Source organism: Podarcis vaucheri, assembly GCF_965113315.1.
Source record: "Podarcis vaucheri genome assembly, chromosome: 2".
In the NCBI taxonomy this organism is placed as follows: Eukaryota; Metazoa; Chordata; class Lepidosauria; order Squamata; family Lacertidae; genus Podarcis; species Podarcis vaucheri.
The window spans coordinates 127,633,283-127,648,949 of NC_138760.1; the positions used below are offsets into that span (position 1 = coordinate 127,633,283).

Consider the following 15,667-nt stretch of genomic DNA (forward strand, 5'->3'; position numbering starts at 1 on the left):
AGGGGAGGCTCAGGAGTTGCGGGTGGTTGGCCGTTGCCCAGTTTTTAAAAAAACTGCGCATTGATGTTTCATCACAGGGTGCAAAAGAAGGGCTTTGCACCTTTATACAATATGCACGTGTGCTTGGGCCCAGGGACTTTTGCCTCACCATCCCCACTACTGACTCCCTGTTGCTACTCAGCTTAAAACAAAAAAGTGTCCCCGGATTCATTGAAAAAAATATGGTAACCATAGGATTGCTGCCTACATGTCTGACTGCTCAACAGGATATGGCTGCCACACCACTTGTATTAATATTATGATGTTTATGGCCTGTCTTTTTCCAGGACTAGAAGTCAATGCAGCTTACCGATAAAAGAGAAAAAAGTGACTAAACTCCAAGAGAGTTAAAATATATATGGATATAAAGAACTATTAAAAGTATTGATGTTAACAGTAATAAAACAACAGCAGCAGCAGCCCTTTCCTCAAAAACAGCCAGTTCCCAGAGGCTTGTGGGCATATGGAGGTCTTCACCTGCTGGCAGCCAATATGGCTTCTCTAGGGCAGGAGTTGCAAAATCTAGGACTAGCCTCATACTCTGTGAATGGGCCTCATCCTCTTTTAAAGCCACCATGTTTCCTGTGAGAGCAGATTCTGTAGTTCATGTTCTGTATGAAGAAGCAGTATCTTATCTCCTCAAGTTCTGGAGTTAATGACTGGGGGACAGAAACACTTTTCTGTCCACTTTTTCTATCGGATGCATTATTTTAAATTGCAACACATATGAAGTCATAATAAAACATCAAACATTAAAAACCTCCTGACACAGGAGCTTTTTAATGGTTTATTATTTATTATTATTATTTATTGAGAGGTCTTCTAAAAGTTGTGTAGTTCTTTATCTCCTTGACATTTGGTGGGAGGGCGTTCCACAGGGTTTGGTTTGACTAATATCTACAATGAACAGCGTAGGAACGATAAAATTCAAATAAAATCAGCTTAGGCCCTTAAAATCTCCAGTTTCCTTAGGGAAAACCCCTTAAAATTATTACACAGATATGTAAGTGCAAAATACCGAATGCTAATTGCGAGGAATGTTTTATGTGCCAAAGGAAATAAACTATGTATTTGTAAATTTAACTCTCCTCTGGAAATCAATATACAGCATAGCAACCATAAGGAACATTTCTGTGTTTTGCAGCTTCTGGAAAGACCTGAGAGATGAATGTCAGATCCTATGGGATGGATGCGGAAGAACAAAGATGTGTAGGAAAAACTGGAAAATGAAAATAGGGAAGTAGGCACCTCATCTGGGAATAAGCAAGAATATTAAACAATAAAATTATATACACATACATATATAAATATATAATTATATATGTCTTTGTGCACGCATGCTACAAAAGCAGGATCTGATTCAAGTTGTTTATTATTATTATTTATTAACATTGTATTTAGGAACCAAAGCCCCCCAAAGCTTCAAGCCCAAGAGATTGACTGTCTCGGACACACAGCCCAAAAATTAAAATGGGATCTTAGCAAGCAACACATGGAATAAATCCCCATATGGGATAAATCCACGTCGTCTTTTGTAACTACAAGCTAAAGCATGTCTTCAGAGAGCATACTCTATGTAAGTAAACTATTCATTACTTATAAGGAAGACTCTTGTGTCTTTATTCTTTTAGGCGGGAATCAAAGGGGTTTTACCAGGAATATACTCCAATCTGGGCATGCCAGATTGGATAGCTTAGAGATTCATATGAATCTGCAAACTAGCTTCTTGCTGTGTAAAATGGGGAATGAGCTCTGCTATATGTAACCCACTAGCGTGAGTGTGGAAGAATAATATATAATCAATATATCCTCTCCTACTATCCACAACATTCCCACACACATACCCCTCAAGTGCTTTTGCCTGGCTGGAATAGGTCACTAAATTGTGTTGGTGGCCCTTGTATGCCAAGATGGACGCAAGTGGGAGTAGAATTCTCTGGCTTGTTTTGTGGCTGGAATACAAAACTCACATCACTTTTGTCTCCGGCCATGTGGCATGTGGGCTGGTTTTTATTTTATTTAACAAAAATCGTATAACTGCAGTAAAACCTCTTGGTGGGTTTCAAGAAATATCAATGAAAACAGATCAAAACAACGGAAAACATTTACAGATCACTGAAATTAAGAGTGAGAAGGATTCAAAGACGTCGACATCTTCGTGTCTAGATAGGCTTGCCTAAATAAAATTGTTTTAAGCAGGAGCAAAACAGAGTACCGCAAAGGCATCTGTCTGGTCTCAATAGGCAGGGAGTTCCGATGTGTAGATGCTGCTGCACTGAAATGTTGATTTTTCACAACTGAGGATTATGTGGCACTGGGAACAGCGCCCATTCTGAAGACCGAAGCAGTCCCGTGGGCTTATATGAGAAAGGCAACCCTGCCTAGAAGGGAACACACTTTCTCCCTGCATGCCTAACACTGGGAGGCCGCCATTCTCCCTCTTAAGGTAGTGTGACACAATAGTGCATAAAATAAGACCACAAGAGCCATCAGGTTGTTCTGAAACAACAGTTTGGGATAACACCTAAAATCATATACACATAACCAATTATCTGATAAGAATAATTTAATGTAGCAAATAATTTTTTAAAAAAACATCCATGCAGTGCAACACCTGCAAATATAGAATCAACATTGGCTAAATTGTTTTATTAGGTTTATTAATTCCATGTTTATTATTTATTGTTACCTATGAACTACTTTAAATCGCTCTTACCAAACACTTGGTTACATGCATATGGTTTTAGCTCTGATGCCAATCCATTTCACCACAAGTGTCTTCTATGCATTTTGCGATCAGGTCTGGTATTCAAAACTTCCCACCTCCCTTGCTCCACCTCCTCCGCACCGTTGCCGGCCTAAGCTTCTTGGCTTGAGGGGAGACAGAGATTTGGCAGAGGACTTTGCCCTTACTCCTGGCACTAGGTTGCCACCCATTTGCCCTTGCTCCCCGGCGGCTGGGACTTGGCTTCCTGTGCTCCTAGCACGATGGACGGGTGCTGCCTCTGTAGGTGCAAGCGCAGGCTGCTGGTACTATAATGTGCTGCGTCTCTGCCCCTGCTCATGACCCGCCTGCAGTGGCTGCAGACGGCGGTGCTGGGATCCACTCCCACCTCAAAGTGGTCCCACACGATGCTCTGCCGCTTCTGTGGTGAATCGGGCTGGCTGCTTTCGGTCTGGGGGGTCACAGCCACCCCAGGAGCAGTGGGGGAACCGTAGGAGGTACCCCCTCGCGGCACTGGTGGGGTGTGTTCTTGCTGCTCCTGCTCCACAGGGTTCCAGACAGAAGCACCTCTGCCTAGGGAAGAGGAGTGGAAGAGATCTTCACCTTCAATCAAGCTGAGGGCATCTACTACAGACACCTCCTCAGATAAGCTGATGTCCACCAGTGGGCTAAGCTGTCTCCCTTCACTCACTAAAGTGGATGACTCTGCAAGACTGCTGCTGCCAGGGCCTCCTGCCTCCTCAAACAACATCCCGGCAGTAGGAGAAGGCTTGTCCCCATGACCAGAAGATTCAGGAAAGTTAGGAATCGGGATAGGTGGCTGATGTTGTCCAACACAAGCAGTACTAGGAGGAAGATGGACTAATACGACTGGGGGCAAATCAGTCTGGCCTGTGTTGCTGCAGCTGTTGCTACTGCCTGCCGTTCTGCCTTGGGTAGGCCTAGTAATAAGGTCACAACTGTGAGGAAAGACCTTTCCATGCTTGAAAGTTTTATGTGGCTTTTCCCCTGTGTGGATTTTTTGATGAGAAGTAAGAGCTCTTTTCTCTGTGAAGCACTTTCCACACTCCAAGCATTTGTGTGGCTTCTCCCCCGTGTGACTTCTTCGGTGAGTAGTGAGATGCGCCTTCTGACTGAAGCCCTTTCCACACTCCAAGCATGTGTGCGGTTTCTCCCCAGTGTGAATTCTCTGATGAGTAGTGAGATGTGTCTTTCGTAAGAAGCTCTTTCCACACTCCAAGCATTTGTGTAGTTTCTCCCCCGTGTGAATTCTCTGGTGAATAGTGAGATCTGCTTTCTGACAGAAGCTCTTTCCACATTCTGGGCATTTATGCGGTTTCTCCCCCGTATGTATTCTCTGATGGGAAGTGAGCCTTCTCTTCTGCATGAAGCTTTTTCCACACTCCAAGCATTTATGTGGTTTCTCCCCCTTGTGGATTCTCTGATGGAAAGTAAGGTAAGCCCTCTGACCAAAGCTCTTTCCACACTCCAAACATTTAAATGGCTTTTCTCCTGTGTGAATTCTTTGATGACTAGTGAGATTTATCTTCTGACAAAAGTCCTTTCCACATTCCAAGCATTTATATGGTTTCTTCCCTGTGTGTGTCCTTTGATGGGTAGTTAGGGCAGAACTGTGTCGAAAGGTCTTTCCACATTCCAAGCATTTATATGGTTTCTCCCCTGTATGGATCCTTTGATGGGTAGTTAGGGCCGAACTGTGACGAAAGCTCTTTCCACATTTCAAGCATTTATGTGGTTTTTCCCTTGTGTGAATTCTTTGATGAGAAATGAGACTTATCTTCTGACAGAAGCTCTTTCCGCATTCCAAGCATTTATACGGTTTTTTGCCTGTGTGGATCCTTTGATGAGTAATAAGGGCAGAACTGTAACGAAAGTCCTTTCCACAATCCAAGCATTTATGCGGTTTCTCCTGCGTGTGAACTCTTTGATGGGTAGCGAGAAGTGTCTTTTGACAGAAGCCCTTTCCACATCCCAAGCATTTAAATGGTTTCACCCCTACATGGATCCTTTTATGGATAATGAAGTCCGAACTTTGACAAAAGCTCTTTCCACACTCTAAACATTTGTATGGTTTCTTTCCTGTGTGGATTTTGTAATGGGTTCTGTAACAGTTCTCCTCCATGACTTCTTTATACAGAGCTTTCTGGTCAGGATTCAGCAGATCCCACTCCTCCTCAGTAAAATACACAGAAAAGTCCTCAAACAACCCTAGACCCTGAAAGAAAGGAAAATAGTTGCTACTTTATAGATAACTATGGGGATGAGGGACCAACGCCCTTCTCTTGCGGGGGCCCAATTAGTGCTATTACCTTCCGTTAAGAGTTTGGGTGTAATCCTTGACGCCCAAACATGGAGGCGCATGTTACAGCAACAGCCAAGGCGACATTTTTCCACCTTCGCCGCATCAAGCAGTTGGTCCCTTACCTTTCCCGCCCTGACCTGGCCACAGTGATCCATGCGATGGTCACCTCCAGGCTTGACTACTGTAATTCGCTCTACGTGGGGCTGCCCTTGAAGCTGTCCCAGAAACTCCAATGGGTGCAGAATGCTGCAGCGAGGCTCCTCATGGGGTCTCTGCCATGGGAGCATATTCACTCAGTGCTTTTCCAGCTGCACTGGCTCCCGATGGAGTACAGGGTCAGATTTAAGGTGCTGGTTTTGACCTTTAAAGCCCTTCGTGGCCTAGGACTCTCGTACCTACGGGACCGCCTCTCCCGGTATGCCCCACAGAGGACCTTAAGGTCCATAAATAGCAACACCCTAGTGTTCCCGGGCCCTAAAGAAGTTAGATTAGCTTCAACCAGAGCCAGGGCCTTTCAACACAGGTTCCGGCCTGGTGGAACGCTCTGTCTCATGAGACCAGGGCCCTGCAGGATCTGATTTCTTTCTGCAGGGCCTGTAAGACAGAGTTGTTCCACCTGGCCTTTGGCTTGGAGCCAATTTGATTCCCTCTCCCTCTTTCTTTTTCCTTCTCGTCCTGTGATGAGGCCGCATTTTAATATTTTAATTTTTCAATATTTTAATGTTGTATTTTAATCTTGTTTTTAAGTTGTATTCATTCAATTTGTTTTTATTATTGCTTGTTAGCCACCCTGAGCCCGGCCTTGGCTGGAGAGGGCAGGGTATAAATAAAAATTATTATTATTATTATTATAGCTAGGAGCAGTGTCTATGCTCATTCCACTCATGAATTCCCTTCCCATTCGCCCCATTAACTCCCTAGAGCTTCTCCTTCTAACCCCAAGCAACTATTAAGCTAGCTATAATGTGCAACTACTGTTGCACAAAAAGCACCTGATGATCGTCTTCCAAAGCAACTACTCTATTCCGAACTTAAAAATGGAAAGCGCAATGCTGGTGGTCAACAATAGAGGTTTAAAGACTCTCTCAAGGCAAATCTTAAGAAATGTAGTATAAATGACAACAACTGGGAAACATTGGCCTGTGAGAGTTCCAGTTGGAGAACAGCCTTTACCAAAGGTGTCATGGACTTTGAAGACATTCAAACTCAGAACAAAAGGGGGGGAAATGCTAAGAGGAAGGCACGCTTGGCAAACCCTCACTGTGATCAACTCCCGCCCAGAAACCTATGTCCCCACTGTGGAAGGACTTGTGGATCCAGAATTGGCCTCCACAATCACTTACAGACTCACTGTTCTTATTCCCAAAAGAAGAAGACAAAAAACACTCTCATGGTAATCTCCTGTATCTTCCTCCTCCCACATGTTGCAACTGTTAAGCACCCTTTCCAGCTTCTGCCCAATTATGAAGCCACCATCACTTCCTGTTCTTCAGATCCTTTCATGCCCTTTATTTCACCACCAATTCCCTTTCCACTCCCTCATTTATTGCAACTCCCTTTGCACCCCTGTCTTCAACTTCACTTTCCCCTCCTCCACCCTCCTTCCTATGTTTCTCAACTCTCTCTTACACACTCCCATGTCCATGCCTTATCCCTTCTTCTATTGTGCAGCGCCCTTTGCGCACACCCCCATGCTAAAATGTGTTACTGCATCTTTAAGATGGATAGAATCTTAAGAGCAAGCCAGTCAAGTTAGCTTGTTCAGTTAGAAAAATTTAGTTCAGTTGACGGATGTTGAACATATATGGGTGGGTTGTTTTTTTAAAATAAACAAATAAATTCTTCTGAATAGCTACACTGAATCTGGAATGCATGGTAAAGGTAAAGGGACCCCTGACCATTAGGTCCAGTCGTGGCCGACTCTGGGGTTGCGGCGCTCATCTCACTTTATTGGCCGAGGGAGCCGGCGTACAGCTTCCGGGTCATGTGGCTAGCATGACTAAGCCGCTTCTGGCAAACCAGAGCAGCGCACGGAAACGTCGTTTACCTTCCCACCGGAGTGGTACCTATTTATCTACTTGCACTTCGTGCTTTCAAACTGCTAGGTTGGCAGAAGCTGGGACTGAAGAACGGGAGCTCACCCCGTCATGGGGATTCGAACCGCCGACATTTTGATCGGCAAGCCCTAGGCTCTGTGGTTTAACCCACAGCGCCACCCACATCCCACGGAATGCATGATGCCAGGAGTGAAATACATTGTTTGAAGGTACTATGGAATATTTGAGGGCTTCACATCTTTTATTTCTTTCACGTGAGGCAGCTGTAGAATGGAAAAGGGAGAAGTTTAAAACAGCCAGCTTTTTTCATTCAGGGTCTCCCCCTTCTCACCGTACTCAAACAACAGCAGAAGTTTGAGTAAAGTGGGTGTCGAGGGACAGATAGACAAATAAAAGGGGGGGGGGTAAACAGGCAGAGGTTTGAGTAAAGCACTGATGGAAAGACAAAGAGCAGTTGGTCCTTTTAAAAACCCAAACCAGTTTTAACAAGGAGAAATATAAATGATGGGGACAACACAGACACTGACACCAAAAAAGCTAACACAACAAATCTGTTCCCAACTCCCTTCTTGCTGTATTTGAATTATTCTTTAAAGTGCCACTTCCCCCGCCCTCAGTGCTACTTTCTGCTCACTCTGCTGTTTAAAACTGCCATTTTCCTGTGTGTCCTCTACTTCCACTTTACTGAAAGCTCTGTTGTTTAAAACCATCATTCTCCTCTCTGTCCCTCCGCCCCCAGCTTTACTCAAACTTCTGTCATTGTTTCCCCCGCCTCTTTCAGTGTCTCTTCCTTCTTGCTGTACTCAAACTTCTCCCTCTCCCATTCTTCAGCTGCCTCATGTGAGAGAGAAGAGATAAAGGATGCGGAGAAGAAGAAGAAGAGGAGTTTGGATTTGATATCCCGCTTTATCACTACCCTAAGGAGTCTCAAAGCGGCTAACATTCTCCTTTCCCTTCCTCCCCCACAAGAAACACTCTGTGAGGTGAGTGGGGCTGAGAGACGTCAGAGAAGTGTGACTGGCCCAAGGTCACCCAGCAGCTGCATGTGGAGGAGCGGAGACGCGAACCCGGTTCACCAGATTACGAGACTACCGCTCTTAACCACTACACCACACTGGCTCCTTCAAATATCCCACAGTTCTGTACTCAAACCTCTACTATTGTTAAAAACCACGATTTCCCTCACAGTAGTACTCCATCCCTGCTTTACTCAAACCTCTGTCATTGTTTACAAATACCCCACTCAGCGCCCTTCACTTCTTGCCCCCATACCAGGGCCAGTACTGTTGTGCAACTTGCCTTCTCTTTTGTTCCCTTAATGGACTACCAAAACCCATAACATACTCCAGAGAAAGATTATTATTATCCTGAGGAACTTAAACATTCTTTAATGGTATTCACAGCCTCCTAGGCAGGCTGCTTTGAAAGAAGAAAAGAGGAGGAGAGAAATCAAACAAGATGAATTTTAACAGGGAGAAATGTAAAGTATTGCACTTGGGCAAAAAAAATGAGAGGCACAAATACAAGATGGGTGACACCTGGCTTGAGAGCAGTACATGTGAAAAGGATCTAGGAGTCTTGGTTGACCACAAACTTGACATGAGCCAACAGTGTGACGCGGCAGCTAAAAAAGCCAATGCAATTCTGGGCTGCATCAATAGGAGTATAGCATCTAGATCAAGGGAAGTAATAGTGCCAATGTATTCTGCTCTGGTCGGACCTCACCTGGAGTACTGTGTCCAGTTCTGGGCACCACAATTCAAGGACGACACTGACAAACTGGAACATGTCCAGAGGAGGGCAACCAAAATGGTCAAAGGCCTGGAAACGATGCCTTATGAGGAACGGCTAAGGGAGCTGGGCATGTTTAGCCTGGAGAAGAGGAGGTTAAGGGGTGATATGATAGCCATATTCAAATATATAAAAGGATGTCACATAGAGGAGGGAGAAAGGTTGTTTTCTGCTGCTCCAGAGAAGCGGACACGGAGCAATGGATCCAAACTACAAGAAAGAAGATTCCACCTAAACATTAGGAAGAACTTCCTGACAGTAAGAGCTGTTCGACAGTGGAATTTGCTGCCAAGGAGTGTGGTGGAGTCTCCTACTTTGGAGGTCTTTAAGCAGAGGCTTGACAACCATATGTCAGGAGTGCTCTGGTGGTGTTTCCTGCTTGGCAGGGGGTTGGACTCGATGGCCCTTGTGGTCTCTTCCAACTCTAGGATTCTATGATCTGTTTAGGGGTGAGCAGAAGAATAAGGTCCCCAGGTGGTTCCAAGCCTCTTTCAACACTGATCGATCCACCTACCTGATCTGGTTCCACAGCAGCTGCTTCTTGACCACCGTAAAAAGGAGAATCCCGGGGAGGTCTTGCCAGCCTCGTTTCATCACCTGTGAAAGACAATCGTAAGTGCGAAGCCAGTAACACTGGTTTAAGTTCTCAAGTATTGGATGCCAATTCACTTTTGAACCAAGTTTCCAAGGAACAAAAACACATCCCAAGAATTTATAGCATAATCTTTTTTTTTTATAAATAATTTTTATTAACAGGCCAATCACATCACATTAACCATATCACATTAGTTCCAAATTATACAGCCAAATTTTAAATTTTGTTGGGGGTACCCATACACCAAGCTCCGTACGAGTCCAAAACAGGCATCACTTATCTTACTGCTTTAATTAGGAATTTATAGCATAATCAATAGAAGGAGATGAAGTTAGTCTTTACCCAGTGAGGTGGCATGTCTGTCTATCTCCTGAACATTATCCCTTTGCAAGAGATTGCATTTGGTCTCTGACAGAACCTTCTCCGGCGCAGAGAAATCTCCAGACACTTCTGCAAATGGACCCTTTACCTGAAATAACAATAAAGGGATCAAAGACAGAAAACGGGGAGAAGGATTAGTAAAGGCACACTAGAAATAAAAGGTCTTGGTAGTTGGGACATTCCTACGGGGATGAATCCCAGAAAAGGTCTGACAGTTACAGAGAGCGTTAGCCCACTGTCCCTCAGATTCTGAGCCCCTTGGAAGTACCAGGACAAAACTATATTTTACCTGATGCTCTGCCTGCTTCTTGTCGTTGGCCTGGCTCAGGAGGAAACCTTCGGCCAGGGCCACTGCCTGGCAACAGGTCTCTGCTCCACATTCCCTTACCCAGCTCTCAATTTCTTCTGGGAGGATGGTCAGGAACTGCTCCAGAATCACCAGGTCCAGGATCTGATTCTTTGTGTGTCGCTCTGGTTTCAGCCACTGACGGCAGAGATGGTGGAGTCGGCTGCAAACCTCTCGGGGCCCTTTGGCCTCTTGGTGGCAGAACTGTCTGAAACGCTGGCGCTGCACATCTGAGACGAGCGTGTCCTCCTTCCCCAGGACCTTCTGCACTGTTCTTTCCCAGAATTCCCTGGGGCTGCCGGCCTGGTTTGTACAAGGACTTCTTCCTGCTCGGTGGGCAGCTGAATCTTCCTTTTCCATCCTTGATCTCTACTCTAAGGAAGTCTTTGACTGGGCCCAAAAGACCTCTCCCTCTTCTGCTAGAGGCTGTTCAAAATGGAGGTTCTACCAAGTCCTGCAAAATGAACAAATGGTTTGGTGAGTGAATTGTACCTTTCTGGAGAGGAAGATTTCCCCTGGAAATGTAGATGAGTCTGAATATCAACCAGGGCACCCCCCAGAAGTAAAGGCAGTTAATTGCTAAGACCCAGAGAAAAATGAGACTTGTTGGCGAGTTTCCTTGAAGTATTTGCTCTGGTTGAGACTCAGAAGATCCCTCCCAGTGGTCTGTCCTCTACAACTAAGAAGAGCGTGGCTGCTGGGTCAAGACAAAGATCCATTTTGTGCAGCCTCTTGTTCTCACAGTGAAGATGAAGAGTTTGGATTTGATATCCCGCTTTGTCACTCCCCTTCAGGAGTCTCAAAGCGGCTAACATTCTCCTTTCCCTTCCTCCCCCACAACAAACACTCTGTGAGGTGAGTGGGGCTGAGAGACTTCAGAGAAGTGGGACTAGCCCAAGGTCACCCAGCAGCTGCATGTGGAGGAGCGGGGAAGCGAACCCGGTTCCCCAGATTACATGACTACCGCTCTTAACCACTACACCACACTGGTTCCTAAGGGGATATGTAACAGGATATTTTCGGTTTTGGGTCACTTCTTGCCAAACTGCTGTCCAGAATTTAAACACCTATGGGCAGTCCCACCATATGTGGGGAAAGGAGCAATTTTCATCTGACAAATCCTGGGAGGGGGGTGGAATGAATGAGGCAATAAAAAATAGCTGAAGGTGCTACAAAGCCCTCCCTTGCAACAGAGCCACATCCAAAATGACTGGACTTTGTGACCATCTTGTGCTTCCAAAACTGTGGAAGTTGCGAAATTGTCTTAGCAAACTTGTGTGGGCTGTATTTACTGTACATCCATTGGACTTTCTGTAGCCTTGAGCCCTGGCAGTCCTTAAGAGTGATAAAGGGACTTGGAGCGCTTGTCTGTCCCTCTGAATTTCTTTCTCATTCTCCCCCCCCCCACTCCACCCTCGCAACCTCTCTCACACACACCTGTGTGTGTTCAGCTTGATCATACATGACAGATGGTCACCTAATATCTGAAGAAGAAGAAGAAGAAGAAGAAGAAGAAGAAGAAGAAGAGGAGGAGTAGTAGTAGTTTGGATTTGATATCCCGCCTTTCACTCCCCTTCAGGAGTCTCAAAGCGGCTAACATTCTCCTTTCCCTTCCTCCCCCACAACAAACACTCCGTGAGGTGAGTGGGGCTGAGAGACTTCAGAGAAGTGTGACTGGCCCAAGGTCACCCAGCAGCTGCAGGTGGAGGAGCGGAGACACGAACCCGGTTCACCAGATTACGAGTCTACTGCTCTTAACCACTACACCACACTGGCTCTCTCCAATGGGAAGCCTGCAAGAAGCACATGAGCACAAAAGCAACCGGTATCTAGAGGCATTCAGTCCCTGGCGCTGGAGGTGATACAGCTTTATACAATCATAGAATTACAGAGTTGGAAGGGACCCTGAGGATTATCTTGTCCAACTCACTGCAATGCAGGAATATGCAGCTGTCCTGTACAGGGATCAAACTGGCAACCTTGGTCAACTGTCAACTGTCATGAAGCTTAGTTTAAAGAAAAGCAGCCACGACGCTGACACAAAACCCCACACAAGAACTGAAGCATTGACACCCGACCACCGACCCCACTCACCATGCCCCTCCCCCTCTTTCCCCCCTTTCTTCCTACCCTAACATTGTACACAACACTAATGCCTCACAGCAAATGAAACTGATCTGTAGAAAACGCAACTTGAAAAAAGAGACAATACATGTATTTTTTGTAAATTATGAAATCTTTTTAAAAAATATTTTAAAAAGAAAAGCAGCCACTGAACTAACGAAATGGCAACTGATTAACTTTCAAACTCACTTGTGCAATAAATGTACATTTCTAGAATTATACAACTATTAGAACACATCTGGGGGCAGTCCTGTGTGGGGAAGTTTTTAACGCTTGATGTTTTTATTATGTTTTTATATATACTGTAAGCTGCCCAGAGTGGTTGGGGAAACCCAGCCAGATGGTTGGGATATAAACAATAAAATTACTTGTTGTTGTTATATATTTGTTTCATGCAAAGACAGAACATTTCTCTGCAGTGCTTGCTATCTGGTATTCATTCTCAACACATGGAGGTTCCACTCCTCTGGGCGGAGATATATTTCCCCCCTCCTGCTTTCTTCTCCCACCTCATCCCAGTCAAAGTTTCGCACCGACTCTCTAAGAAGTCAGCCTGGATAGCTCCGTCGGTTAGAGCATGGTGCTAAGACGTAATGCCAAGGTTGCATGTTCCATCTCCCTTTGGGACAGCTGCATATTCCTACCTTGGACCAGACGATCCTCGGGGTCCCTTCCAATTCTACGATCCTGTGAATCTCTTTCCTCTGGACAGGGCTCAGTAACAGTGGCGTAGCGTGGGGGGTGCGGGGGGGGGCCCAGCCGCACCGGGCGCAACATCTGGGGGTTAGGGTTAGGGGGCGCAAATCCACGGGTTAGGGGGCGCAAATCCACGGGTTAGGGGGCGCAAATCCATGGGTTAGGGGGCGCAAATCCACGGGTTAGGGGGCGCAAATCCACGGGTTAGGGGGCGCAAATCCACGGGTTAGGGGGCGCAAATCCATGGGTTAGGGGGCGCAAATCCATGGGTTAGGGGGCGCAAATCCACGGGTTAGGGGGCGCAAATTACTTGCCTTGCCCCGGGTGCTGACAACCCACGCTACGCCACTGCTCAGTAATAATAATAATAATAATAAATAAATAAATAAAAATATTATTTATACCCCGGCCAGAGCCGGGCTCAGGGCGGCTAACGACAGTAAAATTACAGTAAAAACATAATTGGGGGGGGGGGAACCAATTTAAAATACAGGTTAAAATGCAGAAATGTGCAGAAATACACCAGAGGACAGGCAAGAGCCCAGCAGATGAGACTTTCCACCTTCCCAATGTGAAGCACACCCAAACCCTCCTTTCTTCCAGTTGCTGACCGGATCTCTCCCTCCCTCACTTTCCCAGGAATCACCCCAAAGCTCTCCCGAGCCGACCAGGAGGAAAACACCCGGGGGCAGCCCTTGCCAGAGCCCGCCCCGCCCCCCCCCACTCGAGAAGGCGGGGCAGGAAGCGGCTGCGAGGCTTCGCGAGTTGCTCTGGAGACACCCGAGCCCCGCCTCTTCCTCCTCCTCCTCGCGTCCTCTCTAGGAATCTCCCCGCCAGGCATCCTCCTCCAAGGGATTGGTATTAGGCAGGGAGCCTCCTCTCTGTGAGACTGGTGCGTCCAAAACACCATGCAAAGGCTTCATGCTGCAGAATGCGATCCTGGGATGTCATGTGCCAGAGGCAGTTTTCCCCCCTCCAGATTTTTTCACTTAAGAGCAGCAGGTAAATTGTTGGCTTATGCTGCTGTCCGCCGTAAGAGTCAGTCTGTCAATATTACAGATAGGTAGCAGTGTTGGTCTGCCATAGTCAAAATAAAAAAATTCCTTCCAGTAGCACCTTAAAGACCAACTAAGTTAGTTCTTGGTATGAGCTTTCATGTGCGTGTGCATGCACACGAAAGCTCATACCAAGAACTAACTTAGTTGGTCTTTAAGGTGCTACTGGAAGGAATTTTTTTATTCTGTCAATATTATTTATTGAATTTATATACTGCCCTATACCTGGAGGTCTCAGATATTAGACACCTGGCTTGAGAGCAGTACATGTGAAAAGGATCTAGGAGTCTTGGTTGACCACAAACTTGACATGAGCCAACAGTGTGACACGGCAGCTAAAAAAGCCAATGCAATTCTGGGATGCATCAATAGGAGTATAGCACCTAGATCAAGGGAAGTAATAGTGCCACTGTATTCTGCTCTGGTCAGACCTCACCTGGAGTACTGTGTCCAGTTCTGGGCACCACAATTCAAGAAGGACACTGACAAACTGGAACGTGTCCAGAGGAGGGCAACCAAAATGGTCAAAGACCTGGAAACGATGCCTTATGAGGAATGGCTAAGGGAGCTGGGCATGTTTAGCCTGGAGAAGAGGAGGTTAAGGGGTGATATGATAGCCATGTTCAAATATATAAAAGGATGTCACATAGAGGAGGGAGAAAGGTTGTTTTCTGCTGCTCCAGAGAAGCGGACACGGAGCAATGGATCCAAACTACAAGAAAGAAGATTCCACCTAAACATTAGGAAGAACTTCCTGACAGTAAGAGCTGTTCGACAGTGGAATTTGCTGCCAAGGAGTGTGGTGGAGTCTTCTTCTTTGGAGGTCTTTAAGCAGAGGCTTGACAACCATATGTCAGGAGTGCTCTGATGGTGTTTCCTGCTTGGCAGGGGGTTGGACTCGATGGCCCTTGTGGTCTCTTCCAACTCTATGGTTCTATGATTCTATGATTCTAGTCCGTCTGAGATACTACTACTACTACTACTTTATTGCTTATACCCTGCCCATCTGGCCAGGTTTCCCCAGCCACTCTGGGCAGCTCCCAACAGCACAACAGAACATCAGACATTAAAAACTTCCCTAAACAGGTTTGCCTGTGTCGCAGGAAACCCCCCTCCCCCAAAATCATTCAGTTTGTACAAACGTCACACACACTCACACACTACATACGCTACACTTCTGTTATAAATTCATAGAAAATCAAGCATACATTGGATTTGCACTGTTCCACTTTTATTTTACTCCATGAAGGAAAGACTACAAAATGGGGAAGGTTTGATACAGGGCAGCCATAATCCCTTGAGCATACCAGCACATCCACAGGAGCCCTGCCCAGTTGCTATGCCGACCCTGATGGTCCTAGACAGAAGACCATCAAGATCACAAAGAACTTGCATATGCGAGTGGATTCAGCATGGACTGGAACAAAGGACAATAATCAGCTCTTCCCTCTGGGGGCAGGAAACTGCAAACTCCCCTCTGTCACCTGGAAAGTACTCATGGGGAGGGGGAAAGGGGGAACCAGCCAGGTGACAGG

The 15,667-nt window shown here is 46.0% G+C and overlaps 1 protein-coding gene and 1 long non-coding RNA gene across 8 annotated transcripts in view; one reads left to right on the forward strand and one right to left on the reverse strand.

The window, feature by feature from the left end:
* The window catches only part of LOC309527460, a 23,983-nt gene extending 21,928 nt beyond the window's left edge, over positions 1-2,055 (forward strand). Inside the window, exon 2 of the long non-coding RNA XR_014217241.1 lies at positions 1,184-2,055. This is a non-coding gene — a long non-coding RNA (uncharacterized lncRNA). The remainder of the gene's footprint in view (positions 1-1,183) is intronic.
* LOC309527267 (uncharacterized protein) lies at positions 1,394-13,852 on the reverse strand. Of its 7 annotated transcripts, none has more exons than XM_082213938.1 (5): positions 13,640-13,852; positions 10,201-10,711; positions 9,873-9,999; positions 9,450-9,532; positions 1,394-5,000 (listed from the first exon to the last, which is right to left on the reverse strand). In XM_082213938.1, exons 2-5 carry the CDS (start codon positions 10,615-10,617, stop codon positions 2,961-2,963), a joined length of 2,667 nt encoding a protein of 888 aa, XP_082070064.1. In that variant the 5' UTR covers positions 10,618-10,711; positions 13,640-13,852; the 3' UTR covers positions 1,394-2,960. The 7 variants fall into 7 exon arrangements, with proteins under 7 accessions (XP_082070064.1, XP_082070067.1, XP_082070063.1 ...); XM_082213941.1 differs by having other exon boundaries at positions 13,724-13,851; XM_082213937.1 differs by having other exon boundaries at positions 13,689-13,850.
* Between the last annotated feature and the right edge of the window lie 1,815 nt (positions 13,853-15,667).